A 15,925-nucleotide genomic window follows, 5' to 3' on the forward strand; every position below is an offset into this window, starting at 1 on the left:
TTCACTGATTTTACCCTCTCTCCTTCACATCTTTAGGGAATCGACGGTGTCTTTTTCGTAGACGCATCTTTCATGTCTTGCACACTGTCACATTTGTCTACAAATCAACTAAAAATGAATAAAGGTAGGGAAAAATAATGCCAATCATACCGTCAATTGAGAGCACAAATATCAAAAGATTGAGGCCATCCATCGATCTGTTCCACGTACGTGACTGACATCTGTGTCTCGGTACCCGACAGCAAATAACACGTACAATGTCTGCTCCTAAACAAAAATAAAACAAACAAAAATTTAAAAGGAAATTTTTAGAAATACAAATGGCAAAATTAAATTCACGTTTTATCGACATGTCCGGCAAGTTGACCCGTTTAAATCGATTTTCTTTTAAAACCATTTTCTCCTTTTGTTTGTAGATTGGATTGGATGCAATCACCATGACAACCACTCCCCCCCCCCCTCTCTCCTGCTGCTCCATTACATTATTCAAATCCTCGCTTCGTCGCGCGTCATTACGTAGTCGGAGCTGTAAAGTACACGACAATGCTCTCACACACACACACAAATCTACCGGATATTTAAAACATCTAATCCGCCCCCTTCAACCAGGGCACACGTAAAAGCGCACCTGACCAAAATCCCACCCACATACCGAAAGCAGACGACGCACTCATTTAAACATCGCATCTAAATTAAATATTTCAAGTGGACTAATATCGACGTATCGATCAACGTCCTATTGATTATCGACGGAGAGGAAGCTGCGTGATGGGTCTCATCCCGTTTGATGTGCATCCAAGTGTCGCTATGGAAACGACGAGTCACCCCCCTCCGTAGAAAAGAGGGACCCAACACGCGAAGAACTCTGGCCGTTGTGTTGACATTTGATTTCCTATTGCAAGTTAAGTACGAACGTCTATTATTGAAAAGCGCCATCGTTAACATTTTCCCAAATCGATAAGGAAACGACGACAGCGCTCCTAGCGGGATGTTCATTGATAGAAATCCCGAGTAGCAAAATTTGAATAATGAATTTTCAGAATTATTTAGCGCGTCGGATTACGTAACGATCGAGTTTCGCCTGGGAAGAAGAAGAGCCGGTTGATGTTGTCTGCTGTTCTGGAAAAAGAACTTGTTGATTCAAACACTCGTCCATGTGTCGGTTGAGAGCGACTTCACCGTCGGATGTTCGCCACTCGTGGCAGACTGGACAGGTGAACAAGAGAGGCGCTGTTGTTGTTGGATCCGGTTCCGTAAAAGAGTTGGACACTTGGGCGTCCAATTTCCTCTTTTTCCTGGCAGGACACTCAACGGCCAGTAGCAGTTCGTCCAGGGTACGCTGTTTCCGGCTAGAGTTGTTATTTCCTGTTCCAGCTGGCGACGACGTCAATTGTGACATGCGAACGCCCAACAGGCGCAAATGCAGCCCAACGGGCAACAAACTCAGAGCTGCTTTCGCGATGACAGAGCCATCTCGCGTCTGTTCCATCAATTGCGTGATGCGCGTTTTCACGTCAAACTTGTCCGTTTTGTATTTCAACGTGACCGATCGGCCCGTCAAACCGTGGCGTTCCAGATCGTGTGCCAAATCCGTGCTCAATTGCCGGATAATGTCGCATAATTCTTCATGGTCGCTAGTAGAGCGGAACGTCGTTTCACAGCTGACTGATTTGCGTTCCCTCTCCGACCCATCACCCTATTCAATTCAATTTCTTTTACTTTTAATCAATTTCCCACACAACTTTAAACAACTCACGCCAAGAGAACCTATTCCAAGAGCGACCCGGAGAAAATAGTCGTAACTGGACTCGCTAAACAAAAGATACAACAATTCTCGTTTATCCCACAAATCTTGGCAGGTGCCAACATCCAAAGAGCCCAAAAGCTGCTCCGTCACGTTGCCAATGCCGCTGATTTTTCGGATGGGCAAGTCTTTGATAAACTCCATGACCGCCTCTCTAGTGTTTTCCAAAACGAATTGGCCGTTGGGTTTGTTCTTGTCGGAACACACTTTAGCCAACATCCCTATATCGGAAAAATGGACAGCGCAAATAGTATTAATAACTCAGGAAATGAATGAGAACATACCATTGGGAGCGATGCCAGCGCTAGCAGTTAATTGGGTAGATTCCAAGATTTTGGCTCGCATTTCTTCAACAGCTTCTGCTGCCGTCATCTCAGCACCCGCGTCTTTACGAGCGGTAAGAAAGTTGGTGATGTCTAAATAAGCCTCGTCGAGCGAAGCGGCGCTAAACTCGGGGTCGTAATCGGCGAAAACTTTCTGCACCTGACGGCTCACTTCCGTGTACTTTGGAAAGTTTGTGGGGACAATCACGAGTTCAGGACACAACTTTTTCGCCTGTGGTCGTTTAAGTAATAAAATTAATTGTTGATTTTTAGTGGAAACGGTTTCACACAACAGACTTACAATAAATCCTGGCATGGCTGCTCTGACACCAAACCGTCTCGCATGATAATTTGATGTTGTCAACATTGCAGAAGAACCAACTGCCATTGGCTTCGTCCTGGAAAATCAAACATGAATATTGTACTAATATTTTAAACTAAAAACACAATGTCTTACTTTAGCTCAGGGCAATCTCTCATTTCGACAGCAGCATAGAAGGCGTCCATATCTACGTGAACGATTGTTCGAGACAAGTCCCTCATCAATTCAAGTTTTCGAGCCAAATTGTCCATCTACATTCCATAAAAAAACTTAAGATAGCTCAGCAACAAGATAAAGAAACTAAAATGACTAATTACCTTGGCTCGACCTAATTTCTTTTGCTCTTCACTTAATTTGGCACAAGCAGCCTTCAAATTAGCAATCTTGGCATTAATTCTTTCTTGGTTTTTCTGCTTGTGCTGATAGAATTGCGAACCTTTGGAAGCTTCTTCTATGATTTGATTGATCTTTGCTGTATCCAATCCTTGCATACCAGCTTTATGGTCATTCAATTTCATGACCCCCAAGCTTTCAGCCGGAGTACATTTTTCAGCGGAGCCATCATTTATACCTGCCATTTCCGCACGTGTCTCACGGTTATCACTATGATTTTAGAGATAAATGGAGGATATTGGCGCGCAACAACGAATACCACAAATGTTTACATTACAAGCACGCCATCTAGGAAATCTTATGATATCTCGTTTTAATAAAAACACGAATTTGAAATGAAACAGTATTTTACCTCCACATAATTACGTCTTGTGCCGGAAACATCACTAATAGTTCTGCATGCTTTCAGCTCTCGACGGATACTGACCATGTGCAACAAAACGGAAACCAAATGACGAACAACTTGTTGATCGCCCATCCCCCAAATTGTCGTTTGAGTGAAGCACATTTGCATGTTTGAATAAGCGAATCAGAGAGAGGGTTTCATTCCAAGAGTGGCATTTGTTTTTCTTGGAATTTATGAAAACCCTTCGTCACTAATTTGCATCAATTGCGCCAAAGCAATGACAAAAGATGGAATAAGGAGAGGGAGGGAAACAAAAGAACACGTGTTGCAATGAAATGGGGAGGGGGACGAAATGAAACAAAGAAAGGTTTCAATGTCTTCATTATCGAAGAGTTCGAAACCAATATGGCATTTTAAGTTTAACTACGTTACTTACATCTTGGATTCAGCAACGTATTGCTAAATCAACACAAAATGTTGACTTTCACTTCTTGGTGGTCAGTGGACAAAATCTTTTTTTTTATTGGGAAACTCATTCCGTGACAATAACGCGAGTGTTTAGGGAAACATTTGTCTTTATTTTTAACAGCGGAACACTTGGTTACATTTTCACTTAAAATTAAGTAAATTGGCGCGTAAAATTTCGAGGTAAAATATGAACGAGAGCCATCTAGTGTAGGAAAACTCAACATCATTGAAAAACGCATTGTAGACGACGGTGTACCATTTTGAAAGAATAAAGTACATTTTTTTTTAGTTGTAAAGTATTTTTCATTTTCACGAGGAAGTGAAAATGGCAGATTTAGATAATGTGGATATATTGGAGGGATCAGCACCCACAAAAGGTGGAATTGTAGTTCGCAAGAAAAAAGATAGTGCCAAACTTGAAGAAGAAGGGCCCAAAGTATCTTTGCTTGGACTGGACAAGCTTGCTGGTAAGCCCGTTCATAATATATGATAAACACACATCTTTCATGAAGTTTTCCTGGAATTACAGAACAGAAACGAAGACTAAAAGAAGCATTACTCCAAGATCTCAAAGAGGAGGCTGAACAAAAAAAACTTGATGAAGGTTTCCAGAAACCTCTTCTCAAGGTTGACAAAAAGATTCTACGGGCATCATACGAAACACCAACCTATACTGGAGGTGTTTCTGATGAAGCTAGAAACAGACTACAGCACAGACAGGACCGAGATAAACAACGCAAGTTCCAGACAACCACAAAAGTAAGTGTATTGATGACACAACTATGGTATTTACACGAATTACTTTATTATATTTTATTTAGGTGAAAAATGAGAAACATAGAAATGAAAGTCCCAAATTTAAGCGTCCTGGTGAAAGAAGAGACGACCGTAGCATCAGAGAAGATAGTAAACGATCCAGACGTTCAGATAATGGATGGGAGACACCTAGATTCCGCGATGAACCTTCGACACCGAAGATCCATGTAAAAGACACGCCTTCACGATCTAGCTGGGACGATGACGATCTTGCTGCTTCTAAAGGCTGGGAAAAGGATCAAGCTGAAAGGAGAGAACGTAGAAGCCAAGCCAGTGGTGGCTCATCAGAACGTCGTGAGAGAAGAGGAGACTGGTCCGAAAGAGGCGATCGACGTACTTCTGACAGGTCTGAAAGAGGAGACCGACGTGATTCAGATTGGTCGGAACGAGGAAATCGCAGAAGCGATGACAGATCTGAACGTCGAGGCTCAAACTTCTCGGAACGCAGTGAACGTATTGCATATTCCCATTACAAGTAATATTTTTCCACAGTAAAAGGGGGCGAATAATGGCTAACAAGGTGTTACTTGATTTAGGAGTGCTCGGAGTCAGCGTTACAACACACCTAGAGACTCTGGTATAGGAAGTTCAGTTGCTACCTCTGACCGTCGTAAGAATACATTTTTATTAATCATTTTTAACAACTGGTTTCAAAACAATTGATAAATTTTTCATTACAGCCGCCACACCTGAGGTGGAAATAGATGCAGAAGAATGGGAAGCGGAGCAGAAACGTCTTGATCGAGAATGGTACGGGCTGGACGACGGTTATGATGCTGACGCCAGCCAACCTTTTGGCGGAGTTAGTGAAGAGTATGCCCAGCGCAAAGAAGAGCAACTTGAACAGAAGAAGCGCAAACGTGTATCCGCCAAGCAGAAACAGATCCAAAAAGACAATGAACTTTGGGAACGGAACCGAATGTTGACGAGTGGTGTCGTCACCACGATCGACGTCGACGAGGATTACGAAGAAGAAGCCGAAGCTCGCGTTCATCTTCTCGTTCACAATATCGTCCCACCTTTCCTTGACGGACGTTACGTCTTTACCAAACAGCCAGAAGCCGTCGTGCCCGTCAGAGTCAGTATTATTCAACTACCTTTTAATTTTTTTAGATGAAAAGCAATCCATTACTACAATTTTTTTAACACACAGGATCCGACCTCCGATTTGGCCATGGCAGCTCGTAAAGGTTCGGCCTTGGTTCGCGTTTACCGCGAACAGAAAGAACGAAAAAAGGCGCAAAAGAAACATTGGGAATTGGCCGGCACCAAGATCGGTAACATTATGGGTGTAGAAGCACGTCCTGAAGAAGTATTTTGGTTTTTATTAAAATTTTTGTATGCGGCCGAAATTGTATTGATTTGAGAAAAAAAAAATAGGATGCTGGTGCAGTTGATGAAACAACGGGAGAAACGGATTATAAAACGAGTCAGCGATTTGCTGAACATATGAAAACCACTGACAATGCATCCAGCGATTTCGCCAAGAAGAAAACACTTCAACAGCAACGTCAGTATCTTCCTAGCTTTGCTGTTCGCCAACAGGTCAGTAGAAAAGAAGGAAAATTGTTAATTGGGAATTATTCATTTGTTTTTCTGATTGATTAGTTGTTGACGATCATTCGCGAGAATCCAGTGGTCATTATCGTCGGTGAAACAGGCAGCGGTAAAACAACCCAGTTGACACAGTATCTCCATGAAGCTGGTTACAGCAAGTAAGTATTGCCTTTGACTTTGGTTAAACTCGGAACTGAACAATTTGCATAATGAATCTAAAATAGGTACGGAATGATTGGTTGCACGCAACCTAGGCGTGTCGCCGCTATGAGTGTAGCTAAGCGAGTTGCTGACGAAATGGGCTGCACTTTGGGTGAGGAAGTTGGTTATTCCATCCGTTTCGAAGATTGCACCAGCGACGTAAGAAAAAACATTTTCAGAGTTGAATTCGTTACGTTAAATAATTTCTATTTTTCGTTTACAGAAAACTATCATCAAGTACATGACGGATGGTATTCTACTTCGTGAATCTCTTCGTGAACCTGACCTGGACAATTATAGTGTTGTCATCATGGACGAGGCCCACGAGCGTTCCCTCAACACGGACGTACTCTTCGGTCTATTAAGAGATGTCAGTTTCTCAATAAAGCAATTCACAAAACGACGCTTTTATATAATTCTAAAATTTGAATTTTCAGGTTGTGAGTCGCCGACAAGATTTGAAACTGATCGTCACATCTGCCACGATGGACTCGTCGAAATTCGCCGACTTTTTTGGCAATGTGCCCGTTTTCATCATCCCCGGTCGAACTTTCCCCGTGGATCTGATGTTCAGTAAGAACCCTTGCGAAGACTACGTCGACTCTGCTGTCAAACAGGCCATTCAGATCCATCTGCAACCCACTCAAGGTAATAACGTTGCAAGGTCGTAAAACGCATCATATATTCACTTTATTCTCGTAGGAGACATCTTGATCTTTATGCCCGGCCAGGAAGACATTGAAGTGACGTGCGAGGTCATACAAGAAAGATTAGAACAGGTTGACAATGCACCTCCGCTATTGGTCTTGCCAATCTATTCTCAACTTCCATCCGAGTTGCAAGCCAAAATTTTTCAAAAATCTACCGATGGAGTAAGGAAATGCGTTGTGGCTACCAACATTGCCGAGACGTCGCTTACTGTCGACGGTATCATGTTCGTCATTGACGCCGGATTTTGTAAACTCAAAGTTTACAATCCGCGAATCGGTATGGACGCCCTGCAAATTTACCCCATCAGCCAAGCCAACGCCAACCAGCGTGCTGGCCGAGCTGGACGTACTGGTCCGGGACAGTGTTTCCGTCTCTACACGGAACGACAGTACAAAGACGAAATGCTCGTCACTACACTACCGGAAATCCAGCGAACAAATTTGGCTAATGTGGTACTCTTACTGAAATCACTCAGCGTTCAGGATCTGCTACAGTTTCATTTCATGGATCCCCCTCCGCAGGTGCGATTTTAGACGCTTAAATCAAAAGGAGATTGTAACATTTATCTTTGTGATGTGACAGGAAAACATGTTGAACTCGATGTTTCAACTGTGGACCCTGGGAGCGCTAGAGAATACTGGAGCATTAACACCACTCGGTCGTCAGATGGTCGAGTTCCCACTGGATCCAGCCCTCTCTAAAATGTTGATCGCTTCCGTCGACATGAAATGCAGCGCCGACTGTCTCGTCATCGGTAAAGTTTTTCCTGTCTTTTGTTTCTATTACGTTATGTAACCTAGAGTTCGCTTTTAGTATCGATGTTGTCAGTGCCGGCCATCTTTTTCCGACCCAAGGGTCGCGAAGAGGACTCTGACGCCGCCCGTGAGAAGTTCCAGGTGCCTGAATCGGATCATTTAACTCTTTTGCACGTCTACAATCAGTGGAAAATCAACAAGTAAGCAAATGGTTTGCAAACAAAAAAAACCCCAAGGTTTTCTAAAATTTGGTTTTATTTGCTTTAGTTATTCGTCGACTTGGTGCCAAAAGCATTTCATCCACCATAAAGCCATGCGTAAAGTTCGCGAAGTACGCCAACAGTTGAAAGACATTATGGACCAACTCAAATTACCCATCATTTCATCAGGCCAAGACTGGGATGTGATTCGCAAATGCATCTGCTCTGGTAATGATTCTTGCCTACTGTGTTTCACCACACATGACGTAATATAATTATTTATTTTTGTTAGCTTATTTCCACCAGGCAGCGCGGTTGAAGGGTATCGGCGAGTACGTTCATTGCCGGACTGGCATGCCGTGTCATTTACATCCGACCTCAGCACTCTTTGGCATGGGTTACACGCCAGATTACGTCGTCTACCATGAACTTGTCATGACTTCCAAGGTAATTTCAACCAAAATTACACCATATGTAAATTTGAACTCTAATGGATCTTTATATTTAAAATGACCAGGAATACATGCAATGCGTGACAGCTGTAGAAGCCACTTGGCTGGCCGAGATGGGTCCCATGTTCTACTCGGTGAAGCAAGCAGGTGCTGGAAGAAGTCAAAAGCGACGACAAGCCCAAGAGACCATGTCCACTATGGAGGAAGAGATGAAGCTGGCTCAGGAGCAAATGGTGGCGGAAAAAGAAGAGCAACTGAAACGGGAGGAATCTCTTCGCAAAAAGTTAGTTTTTAAATCGTATTTATGGCTACGTGACATTGATTTCTTGTGTGTTCTCCTAATCCGTAGATCGGCGATTGTTACACCTGGAAGGGCACCAGAAGGGACGCCACGTCGGACACCCGCTCGATTCGGATTATAGATATTGTTTTCCGTTTCCTTCTTCATCTCTTTTAAAAAAAATTTTTCTTAATTTACCTATTTGATTCTTAATTGTGAAATTACAAGCAACAGTGTTATTTTTATAAATAGTGTTGCATTTTGTTGAGGTCGCATTGGCCTTGGAATTTTATTTTTCGTTTTAAGCTACACCTTAGACCGAAGGATCAGTTTACTTTCCTGAGCGGCAGTTTTGCACAAGAGTAACGGATGAGAGAATTTAATGTGCAGTTACAATGGCAAACAAACTGGCGTCCCTTTGGCATTGCAAAACTCGTAAGCTTTTTCTCGATGCAACGTCATGTCCAAACCGACGTGTTCGTCGGATGCAGAGACGCGATGGAGGCCAAAGTAACGCAAGACGATATAAAGTAACGATATAATAGAAAAAGACCAACACATGATGACGATACCACCTCCAGCGTTAATCAATAGATCCTAAAAATAAAGTAACGCATTTTGCAGATGAATATAAAACGAATAGATGGCATGCAGAAGGGATGGCCTTACCCAAGCAGTATTTTGAGATGGATTGGTCAGCAATCCCTCTTCTTTTAATAGGGGTACACTAAGAAGGCCGACATAACCTCCACCAATCTGAATTGAAATCCCATCCACGACATCATCCACTGTAACAGTAAAGTTGTTTAGATCACGCTATTTCTAATTGAGATAACCCATAATCTTACCTTCCAACTTCTCAACCGCTGCCTGGACAACCAAATAGAACAAGTAGGATGACACACCCAGCGTGAACGCACCCCAGCATTGAAATTTATTGCATCCTGCGCAGATGGCCACCTGTCAAAATTCCAACAACGTTGAATTTGAAATACACAAATGAGATTTTAAAAGTGCAATTACCATTCCAACAAAACTTCCGTTGATTGCGCTGGCAGGGTCCCAGTATCTAGTATATCTGTTCACTACAAAGCGATGATAAATCAAACCAGTCACGGCGCTAGTCGCAGCAGAAATGAGTGTGTTAATGGTGACTTTGGCAATCATTAATCCATCGCCGGGTTGGCTAATCGATCCTTGCGATCCAGCATTAAAAGCCACCATTCCGACGAGAAAGATAAAGGCTCCTAGGACCATTTGCTAAATAGTTTACAATAGCAAATTCAAAATGTAATCGGACAAATGAACAATGTCTCGACCTACCGGAAAAGAATGAGGTGGAATAAGACGGCGTTTCCCGTCAGGACTATAGCGATCCATTCGAGGGCCAGTTAAATAAGCTGCCACCAAGCACGTCGAGCCGCTCATAGCGTGAATCACGCCACTAAAAGCAAAGTCGTCGAAACCCAACTGATGGAGCCAGCCATTTTTTGTCGCCACCCAATGGGCTGCAATCGGGTAAATAAATCCTAATGAAGTTTACAGGATATACATTACAAACCACATGATTAGTGGTAATTTCGAAAAATAAATCAAAAGTTCAAACCAGAGGTTAATGCCGTGTAGGAAACAAATGCGATCGTCGAACAGCGTTCGTGTACTACTCCCGAAGGGATGGTTGAAGCAATGGCAGCAAACGTGTACTGGTAAAAACACTGGGCCATCATCTCGTGGGGCAGATCGACAAGGCCGAAATACTGTAGACCACAGAAGCCATTGCCATCGCCAAAGGCGAGCGCGAAGCCGGTAAGCCAGTAGGTTAGCGTACTAATAGCTAAATAGAGAAATTTAATTAGTAATTTAAGAACACTTTATCGTAAGATGGAACGGTATACTGACTTGTGTTGATAAAGTTGCGAAATGCTACGTTGACGACATTTTTTGGACGAACAGCTCCTAGTTCGTAAAGGGCAAATCCGGGCTGCAAAACTAAATTTCACATCGTAAATTATTAGAAAAATCGTTATTCACACAGAAATTTTTTTTTTTTTTTTACAGAAAACAAAATTGCCCATGACGATAAGAAAGAAAATGTCGGCATTTCTCTTGAGTGACTCCAGTTCTTTGTGTTCGTTCAACAATAAAGAATAATCTTTGTTCATCGTAGCCACTCCCGTTTCGAATCGAGTAATACAAGACTGAATGCTTCAAGCCACTATTCATAAAGACCACCCGTACTACGTCGGGATAGACAAGTCAGTGAGACTGTCGCTGCTAGAAACGTGCCGACATCAGATGCCACCAAGTACAATAGAATAATAAATTTGATTGGCAAACAGAAATCGTTAACTAGTTTACTCTTCGTGCTGAAGTTTCATTACCGGCTGTACCCAGCTGAACTCTGACCAGTGAACTTTGAGCTACCCGCAACATTACCCAGTTCTGTTAATAATTAAACACAGTCGCTAGCGTGCACGAACTTGCAGTCTGCAATAGGAACTAAATGATATCTACTTATCGCAATACGTAATGGCTGGCGTTGACTCATTACTGATTGTTAGTGATGATTTTCTTTCAGAGCACACATCAGCTGACCAGTTTAATTTATATCTGAAATGTATCATTCAAAATGATTAAAGTTACATTAACTAGCAGTAATATAAAAGACATTGTTAATTCTCACCCGAATGGCATTGAGAGATAGTTTCATAGTGTTCAAATTCATTCGGTAGCCATTTCTTCTCCACTTGTAGAGGAATTCTCTCACGTGCACTTGTACAAGATGAGATGTAGTAAGAAGTCAATAAACGCCAACCTAGAGCTTCAAATCAATCATGAATAAGCAGTCGCAGTAGACAGTTAGACACTGTCTCCATTACAATCCAGCTGGTGATTGGTGAGACCACTGAGCGTCAGCATACTATTGACAAATGGAACAAGTTTAATTACAGAAACTCCGTCTCACGAGCTTTCTGAAAAGGAATAAAACGATTATTTTGAAACCAATACGAGCACAAAAGGATAGAACTTCAGACTGCCTCAGAATTTTTATTAATGTTATGAAGGAAGATGATTGAAAGGGTCACATACTTGTTGAAGGAGTTGACCAACACACGAGACAATTCGTGACTGCAAGGACAAGCAAGAATTGTTACTAACATGACTGGGAAATGATCATTAACCATCCAACTAGGATATAGTTCAACGATGGAAAGATCAAAGTGTTAACTTACTTCAAACCAAGATCTATTCAAAAATGATCAAAAACTACGAATGATTGTGAATGAAAAGACAGCACTAAACGCTCTCTATCCCCGTCCAAATTCTTATCTTGATTTTCACAATTCAAAATAAGAAATTGGATTTAAATTCTGCTGATATTAAATCACCTAGATGTCAAAGAGTCTTGGAGAGTTAAACCTAATACGGTCGCAATACGGCAGTCGTTCCGGTGTAATAGCGCCATATAATAGACGAGCCTCTTTTGAGCTGATTGTTGCGCGATAAATGTGACCAGCAGTCGGTCCAATTGACGTAAATGGGCATGTAAGGCGGTTGGCCAGCAATTAAGCCAGTACCGGTGACCGCCATACAAGTCGACACAACGCTGAACGGATAGGTCAATGATGTTGACAAAAACTGTCAGCCAAAGTATGAAAGGAAATAATCAATAAATTGCGGCAAAGAAACCTATCGTTTCACTTTTTTTTTACCCCAACGGCCGTCTTAATGCTTGCTCTGTAGCGGGGATCACCGAGCGCGTAGGTGCTGACCGTGAAGCTGACGGACGAAGCCAGAAAGAGTGCTAACAGTTCCCCAAGAAGTCTAGGGCTGACCCCTTGGAAGAACCCTGCAACTCCACTCTCGTGGAAGATTTCCTTTGCCGAAGCAAAAACTCCTCTAGGAACACAACATTGCGGTTGCTAGTGCCGTCGCGGAGAGATAAAGTAGCGATAGTTTACTCACGTGTACTTTTGTTCTTCTCCGATAAACTGTGCCATGGTCCGTACGGCAATCACATGGAAAGGGTGGCTAGCTAAAATGGACACGGTGGTAGCGGTAATATTGCGACAGAGGGTCAACGCGAACTCGGAAAAAGTTTCCTCCTCAGCTTGTGATTCCTCTTCATCATCTTCAGGGTATGGGTCTCTTTTCCTTCAAGGAAAAATATGATTTAAAATATCTTTTACAAACAAGCTATAAAGAGTATACTTTTCTTTTTTGCCTTCTACTTGCACGATGAATATTTCAGTGGCTTTCTGGAACACCATTCCTTTGATAATGGTTGCACACATCTTAGGCCCAAGGCCTCTGTAGAGTCCAAAAAAACCATCTCTCTTTTTGATGTAGCCAACTAAATGAATTCAAAAGCACAATTAGACTTTAAGGCAATCACTTGCTAAACTCGCATTCTCATACTGTATTGGAATACACTGGGTAGACCAAGAGCTGGTCTTCCAAATAGTGTTGTTGTTGGTTTAGGAGCTATAGGTTCATGACCCAATTGTATCAGCGTTTTGGTGAGATCGATTGGATGAGCTCCGGTAGCTACCGCACATCTGAAAACAATATTGCTCCAGGAACCCTGCTCAGAACTCACTGCAAAGATCTATGTGTTTAATGGTGTAGCTTCACAGTGAAATTAATAGATCAAATTTACTTTTTGTCGAAGGCGTTTATAGTATAATATACTACAACGTGAAAAAGTGGAACTCTGCGTCGACAGTAATATATCTTTTGCCAAATTCTCTCAGAGACCCAGCTAAACAAACCCGCCAATCTAACCTACCAAATCCGACTAAATCAATCAAAACCGTCGATGCAGACGGTAAAAATCGACTATCATCGCATGGCGCCTAGCAGCCGGGAACTACTGGATGAAAAGATTTTCAGGAGTCGGAACAAATACTTCAAACAAGTCTGTTGACTGGATTCTTTTTTAATTATTATTAGTTGTATTAATATGATGAAAATTTGTTTATTTTAGCTATGAAACGTAAAGAAAACTTTGCGATTAAACAAATAAAGACGCGCCATTTCTGATCGATATGTATAGCTTTAGCAGACGACGGTGTTAGATGATGAGAAAAAAGCGCCTTATCGCGTAAGTAATATTTAAATACCGAAGACCGCTCTTAAATTATAAATGAAGAATGGCGTCTAGATGGAGACCGAAAAATCGACGACAAATCCTACAACTTGATGACGAAGGTACACATTTAATCCTTTGTTTTTTTATGTAAGCATGGAAGTAAAATACAAGCTGTATTTTTGAAGGCTCACAATGCCCCTTGGTTCAAAACCATTCTTCTGTGAACACTGCCACTGTAGCTGCCACTCCTGCACCAACGAACAAATTACATGCTCTTTTGGGGCACTATAATTCTGATGATGAAGACAGTGATAAAGAGGAAGAAGACTCTGAATTCAAGGATTTTCTGAATGAAATAAAATCAGTGGAAGAGGCTCCAGCAACTTCGGTTTCCTCTGGTAAAAGAAACAGAACTTTTATGTAAAATTGCCAACAGCTGAATATCATTTTTTTCCAGTTTGGCAAGAGCTATGGGACCCTCAATCAGGACAACCATATTTTTGGCACACAGTCACAAATGAACTAACATGGGAAAAACCTCCTGACCTTTCAGAAGCATCTTCATCAATGCCAAATATTGTTAACGCTAAAGCAGCTGCAAGTGCAGTCGTAGAAGAAAGTAAAGCCGTTCCATCAGGAGCTTTTACAGCAAAAGAAGAACCTACTATAAAGTATTTAACTAAAATATTTGTTAAAGCTGAAATTGATCATTGCAACCATCTTAAAATCTTATTTGCGTAGAAATTCAATGGCTGTCATCACACCTACAGTGGAAAAGGCAAATCTTGCCGATCAAAAACGAGAGGATACTTATAAAAAAGATGAAGGAAAAGTGAGCTTTAAAATTGGTACCTCCGAAAGAAGTCTCAAGGCGAGTGGGACAGAACTCACTCAAGCAAAGACCAACGGACGATTGACGATCGATGTCGATAGTATCGTTGCTGCTATCGAAAAGGAAGTACCTCCGGATCACAAGACGGAAACTTTTGTTCCATTATTTCGAAGACGCCCACAGCAAGAGTCTCGTCCAAAACTTGGCAATGATTTTAAGAAATTCTTTCCGCCTACTCACCAGCCCGTTCTTGATCTCGAACCAGCGTCCCCAACTAAAGTCATCCACACTTTCAAAGGCCTAGGTTTTCAAGAGAAAGCAGATACCCCAGTTTCTACCCCAAGTCAAAAGGTTCAGTTTATTGCGGGAGAAATTCTTAAACCTTTAGTCGTTGTCCCCCCAGTTGTTCCTCTGACTGTGGCACAAAAAATCACGCGGTTGGAGAACCGATTGGCTACGCAAGAGCTTCCAGTAGGTGAATTATCAAAAACCCAACTAGCAAGTCAATTGGAAATTTTAAAAGAAGCTTGGGTGCAGAAGAAACTAGAACCTGATTTTCTAGAAGAATGGCTAGATAAAATTGAAAACAAATGGAAAATAGAGACTGTCAAGCCGCAGACAGATCAGGTCATTGACATGGTACTTGAAGATTCAGAAGGTGAGACTTCCACAACTGCAGTTTTGCCGGAATGTCCCACTGCTGTAGCTGCCGATACTGTAGAATGTTTGGACTCTGCATTGAACTCATTCTATACCGATCTGGCCACGTTGGATGCACCGGCTTCACCAGCCGCCCTGGCCGATCCAGCAATCGTTTCGTTGCCAGACGCAGCATCAGAAGCTGCTGTGGCTACAGTGACCGATGCAGGTCCATCGGCAATAGAAGAAGAAACAAATAGCGAACCTGTTAAAGGAATTAAACGCACAAAAATGTCATCGGATATGTCGTCGCTTGTTGCCAAATGGCAAAAAATTCATCAAACAAACACGTGACTTGAGCGTATCGCCCAACGATCCTCAAGCAACCCGTTGTACATAACCATTTCTTCAAATACATTTAAGAATGCCACGAGTTTAATTGGTAGAAAAAAAATTTATGAAATGATATGCTAAATAACTATAGTCATTTGTTTTTCATAGAAATCCCCGAGTTCACTGAAACATGATATCGCACCGCAAAAGAATATGGTTAATAGAATAAATAGCTGGTGAACTAAAAATTTCACCATAAAAAAGGAAGAAAGGAAAAAATAAAAATCCCCCCTTGACAACACTTCAGCAAGACCGGATTCTTGTGACGCAGCTGAGTAAGTATAAACACCTTGAGATAAGATGGCTTTGTTTACGGCCAAAGTGCTTGGCTAGAAGTCATT

General features: G+C 42.0%; 5 protein-coding genes across 5 annotated transcripts; 2 read left to right on the forward strand and 3 right to left on the reverse strand.

Moving 5' to 3' along the window:
• Positions 1-823: 823 nt before the first annotated feature.
• On the reverse strand, positions 824-3,141 carry LOC130688778 (uncharacterized). Its single transcript, XM_057511787.2, has 6 exons — positions 2,767-3,141; positions 2,585-2,700; positions 2,429-2,525; positions 2,089-2,359; positions 1,757-2,025; positions 824-1,696 (listed from the first exon to the last, which is right to left on the reverse strand). Exons 1-6 carry the CDS (start codon positions 3,025-3,027, stop codon positions 1,043-1,045), a joined length of 1,668 nt encoding a protein of 555 aa, XP_057367770.1. The 5' UTR covers positions 3,028-3,141; the 3' UTR covers positions 824-1,042.
• Positions 3,142-3,919: 778 nt separating this feature from the next.
• On the forward strand, positions 3,920-8,877 carry LOC130688790 (pre-mRNA-splicing factor ATP-dependent RNA helicase PRP16-like). Its single transcript, XM_057511801.2, has 18 exons — positions 3,920-4,123; positions 4,186-4,415; positions 4,478-4,947; positions 5,009-5,082; positions 5,153-5,550; positions 5,626-5,784; positions 5,853-6,017; positions 6,081-6,187; positions 6,254-6,389; positions 6,454-6,600; positions 6,668-6,878; positions 6,933-7,462; positions 7,524-7,695; positions 7,755-7,896; positions 7,964-8,124; positions 8,189-8,343; positions 8,414-8,631; positions 8,698-8,877. The coding sequence occupies exons 1-18, from the start codon at positions 3,982-3,984 to the stop codon at positions 8,768-8,770; spliced, it is 3,690 nt and encodes a 1,229-aa protein (XP_057367784.1). The 5' UTR covers positions 3,920-3,981; the 3' UTR covers positions 8,771-8,877.
• Positions 8,878-8,887: 10 nt separating this feature from the next.
• Positions 8,888-11,541, reverse strand: LOC130688779 (putative ammonium transporter 1). Its single transcript, XM_057511789.1, has 9 exons — positions 11,312-11,541; positions 11,180-11,238; positions 10,528-10,617; positions 10,235-10,462; positions 9,952-10,157; positions 9,652-9,888; positions 9,477-9,588; positions 9,298-9,416; positions 8,888-9,225 (listed from the first exon to the last, which is right to left on the reverse strand). The coding sequence occupies exons 1-9, from the start codon at positions 11,320-11,322 to the stop codon at positions 9,019-9,021; spliced, it is 1,269 nt and encodes a 422-aa protein (XP_057367772.1). The 5' UTR covers positions 11,323-11,541; the 3' UTR covers positions 8,888-9,018.
• Positions 11,542-11,672: 131 nt separating this feature from the next.
• Positions 11,673-13,448, reverse strand: LOC130688783 (mitochondrial carrier homolog 2-like). Its single transcript, XM_057511793.2, has 6 exons — positions 13,289-13,448; positions 13,048-13,227; positions 12,841-12,982; positions 12,595-12,783; positions 12,342-12,528; positions 11,673-12,267 (listed from the first exon to the last, which is right to left on the reverse strand). Coding segments are annotated over exons 1-6 (918 nt in total). The 5' UTR covers positions 13,290-13,448; the 3' UTR covers positions 11,673-12,048.
• A 263-nt stretch (positions 13,449-13,711) lies between these two features.
• Positions 13,712-15,616, forward strand: LOC130689103 (uncharacterized). Its single transcript, XM_057512114.1, has 4 exons — positions 13,712-13,839; positions 13,906-14,118; positions 14,178-14,391; positions 14,462-15,616. Exons 1-4 carry the CDS (start codon positions 13,782-13,784, stop codon positions 15,543-15,545), a joined length of 1,569 nt encoding a protein of 522 aa, XP_057368097.1. The 5' UTR covers positions 13,712-13,781; the 3' UTR covers positions 15,546-15,616.
• The last annotated feature ends 309 nt before the right edge of the window (positions 15,617-15,925 follow it).

This window comes from Daphnia carinata, chromosome 9 (genome assembly GCF_022539665.2).
Source record: "Daphnia carinata strain CSIRO-1 chromosome 9, CSIRO_AGI_Dcar_HiC_V3, whole genome shotgun sequence".
NCBI classification, from domain to species: Eukaryota; Metazoa; Arthropoda; class Branchiopoda; order Diplostraca; family Daphniidae; genus Daphnia; species Daphnia carinata.

What these genes read in the sequence shown, in the direction of transcription:
- LOC130689103 (XM_057512114.1), top strand. Translation starts at nt 13,782, where the DNA reads ATGGCGTCTAGATGGAGACCGAAAAATCGACGACAAATCCTACAACTT. An exon ending in CCTACAACTTGATGACGAAG is followed by an intron (nt 13,840 to 13,905) that starts GTACACATTTAA and finishes GTATTTTTGAAG; the next exon opens with GCTCACAATGCCCCTTGGTT. An exon ending in AAAGAAGAACCTACTATAAA is followed by an intron (nt 14,392 to 14,461) that starts GTATTTAACTAA and finishes TTATTTGCGTAG; the next exon opens with AAATTCAATGGCTGTCATCA.
- LOC130688790 (XM_057511801.2), top strand. Translation starts at nt 3,982, where the DNA reads ATGGCAGATTTAGATAATGTGGATATATTGGAGGGATCAGCACCCACA. An exon ending in ATTGCATATTCCCATTACAA is followed by an intron (nt 4,948 to 5,008) that starts GTAATATTTTTC and finishes TACTTGATTTAG; the next exon opens with GAGTGCTCGGAGTCAGCGTT. An exon ending in GCTTTGCTGTTCGCCAACAG is followed by an intron (nt 6,018 to 6,080) that starts GTCAGTAGAAAA and finishes CTGATTGATTAG; the next exon opens with TTGTTGACGATCATTCGCGA.
- LOC130688783 (XM_057511793.2), bottom strand. An exon ending in ACCCAGTGTATTCCAATACA is followed by an intron (nt 12,983 to 13,047) that starts GTATGAGAATGC and finishes GAATTCATTTAG; the next exon opens with TTGGCTACATCAAAAAGAGA. An exon ending in GGAGAAGAACAAAAGTACAC is followed by an intron (nt 12,529 to 12,594) that starts GTGAGTAAACTA and finishes TTGTGTTCCTAG; the next exon opens with AGGAGTTTTTGCTTCGGCAA.
- LOC130688779 (XM_057511789.1), bottom strand. An exon ending in TTCCACCTCATTCTTTTCCG is followed by an intron (nt 9,889 to 9,951) that starts GTAGGTCGAGAC and finishes TAAACTATTTAG; the next exon opens with CAAATGGTCCTAGGAGCCTT. An exon ending in ACGGAAGTTTTGTTGGAATG is followed by an intron (nt 9,589 to 9,651) that starts GTAATTGCACTT and finishes GAATTTTGACAG; the next exon opens with GTGGCCATCTGCGCAGGATG.
- LOC130688778 (XM_057511787.2), bottom strand. Translation starts at nt 3,027, where the DNA reads ATGGCAGGTATAAATGATGGCTCCGCTGAAAAATGTACTCCGGCTGAA. An exon ending in AGAAATTAGGTCGAGCCAAG is followed by an intron (nt 2,701 to 2,766) that starts GTAATTAGTCAT and finishes TATGGAATGTAG; the next exon opens with ATGGACAATTTGGCTCGAAA. An exon ending in TTGGAATAGGTTCTCTTGGC is followed by an intron (nt 1,697 to 1,756) that starts GTGAGTTGTTTA and finishes TGAATTGAATAG; the next exon opens with GGTGATGGGTCGGAGAGGGA.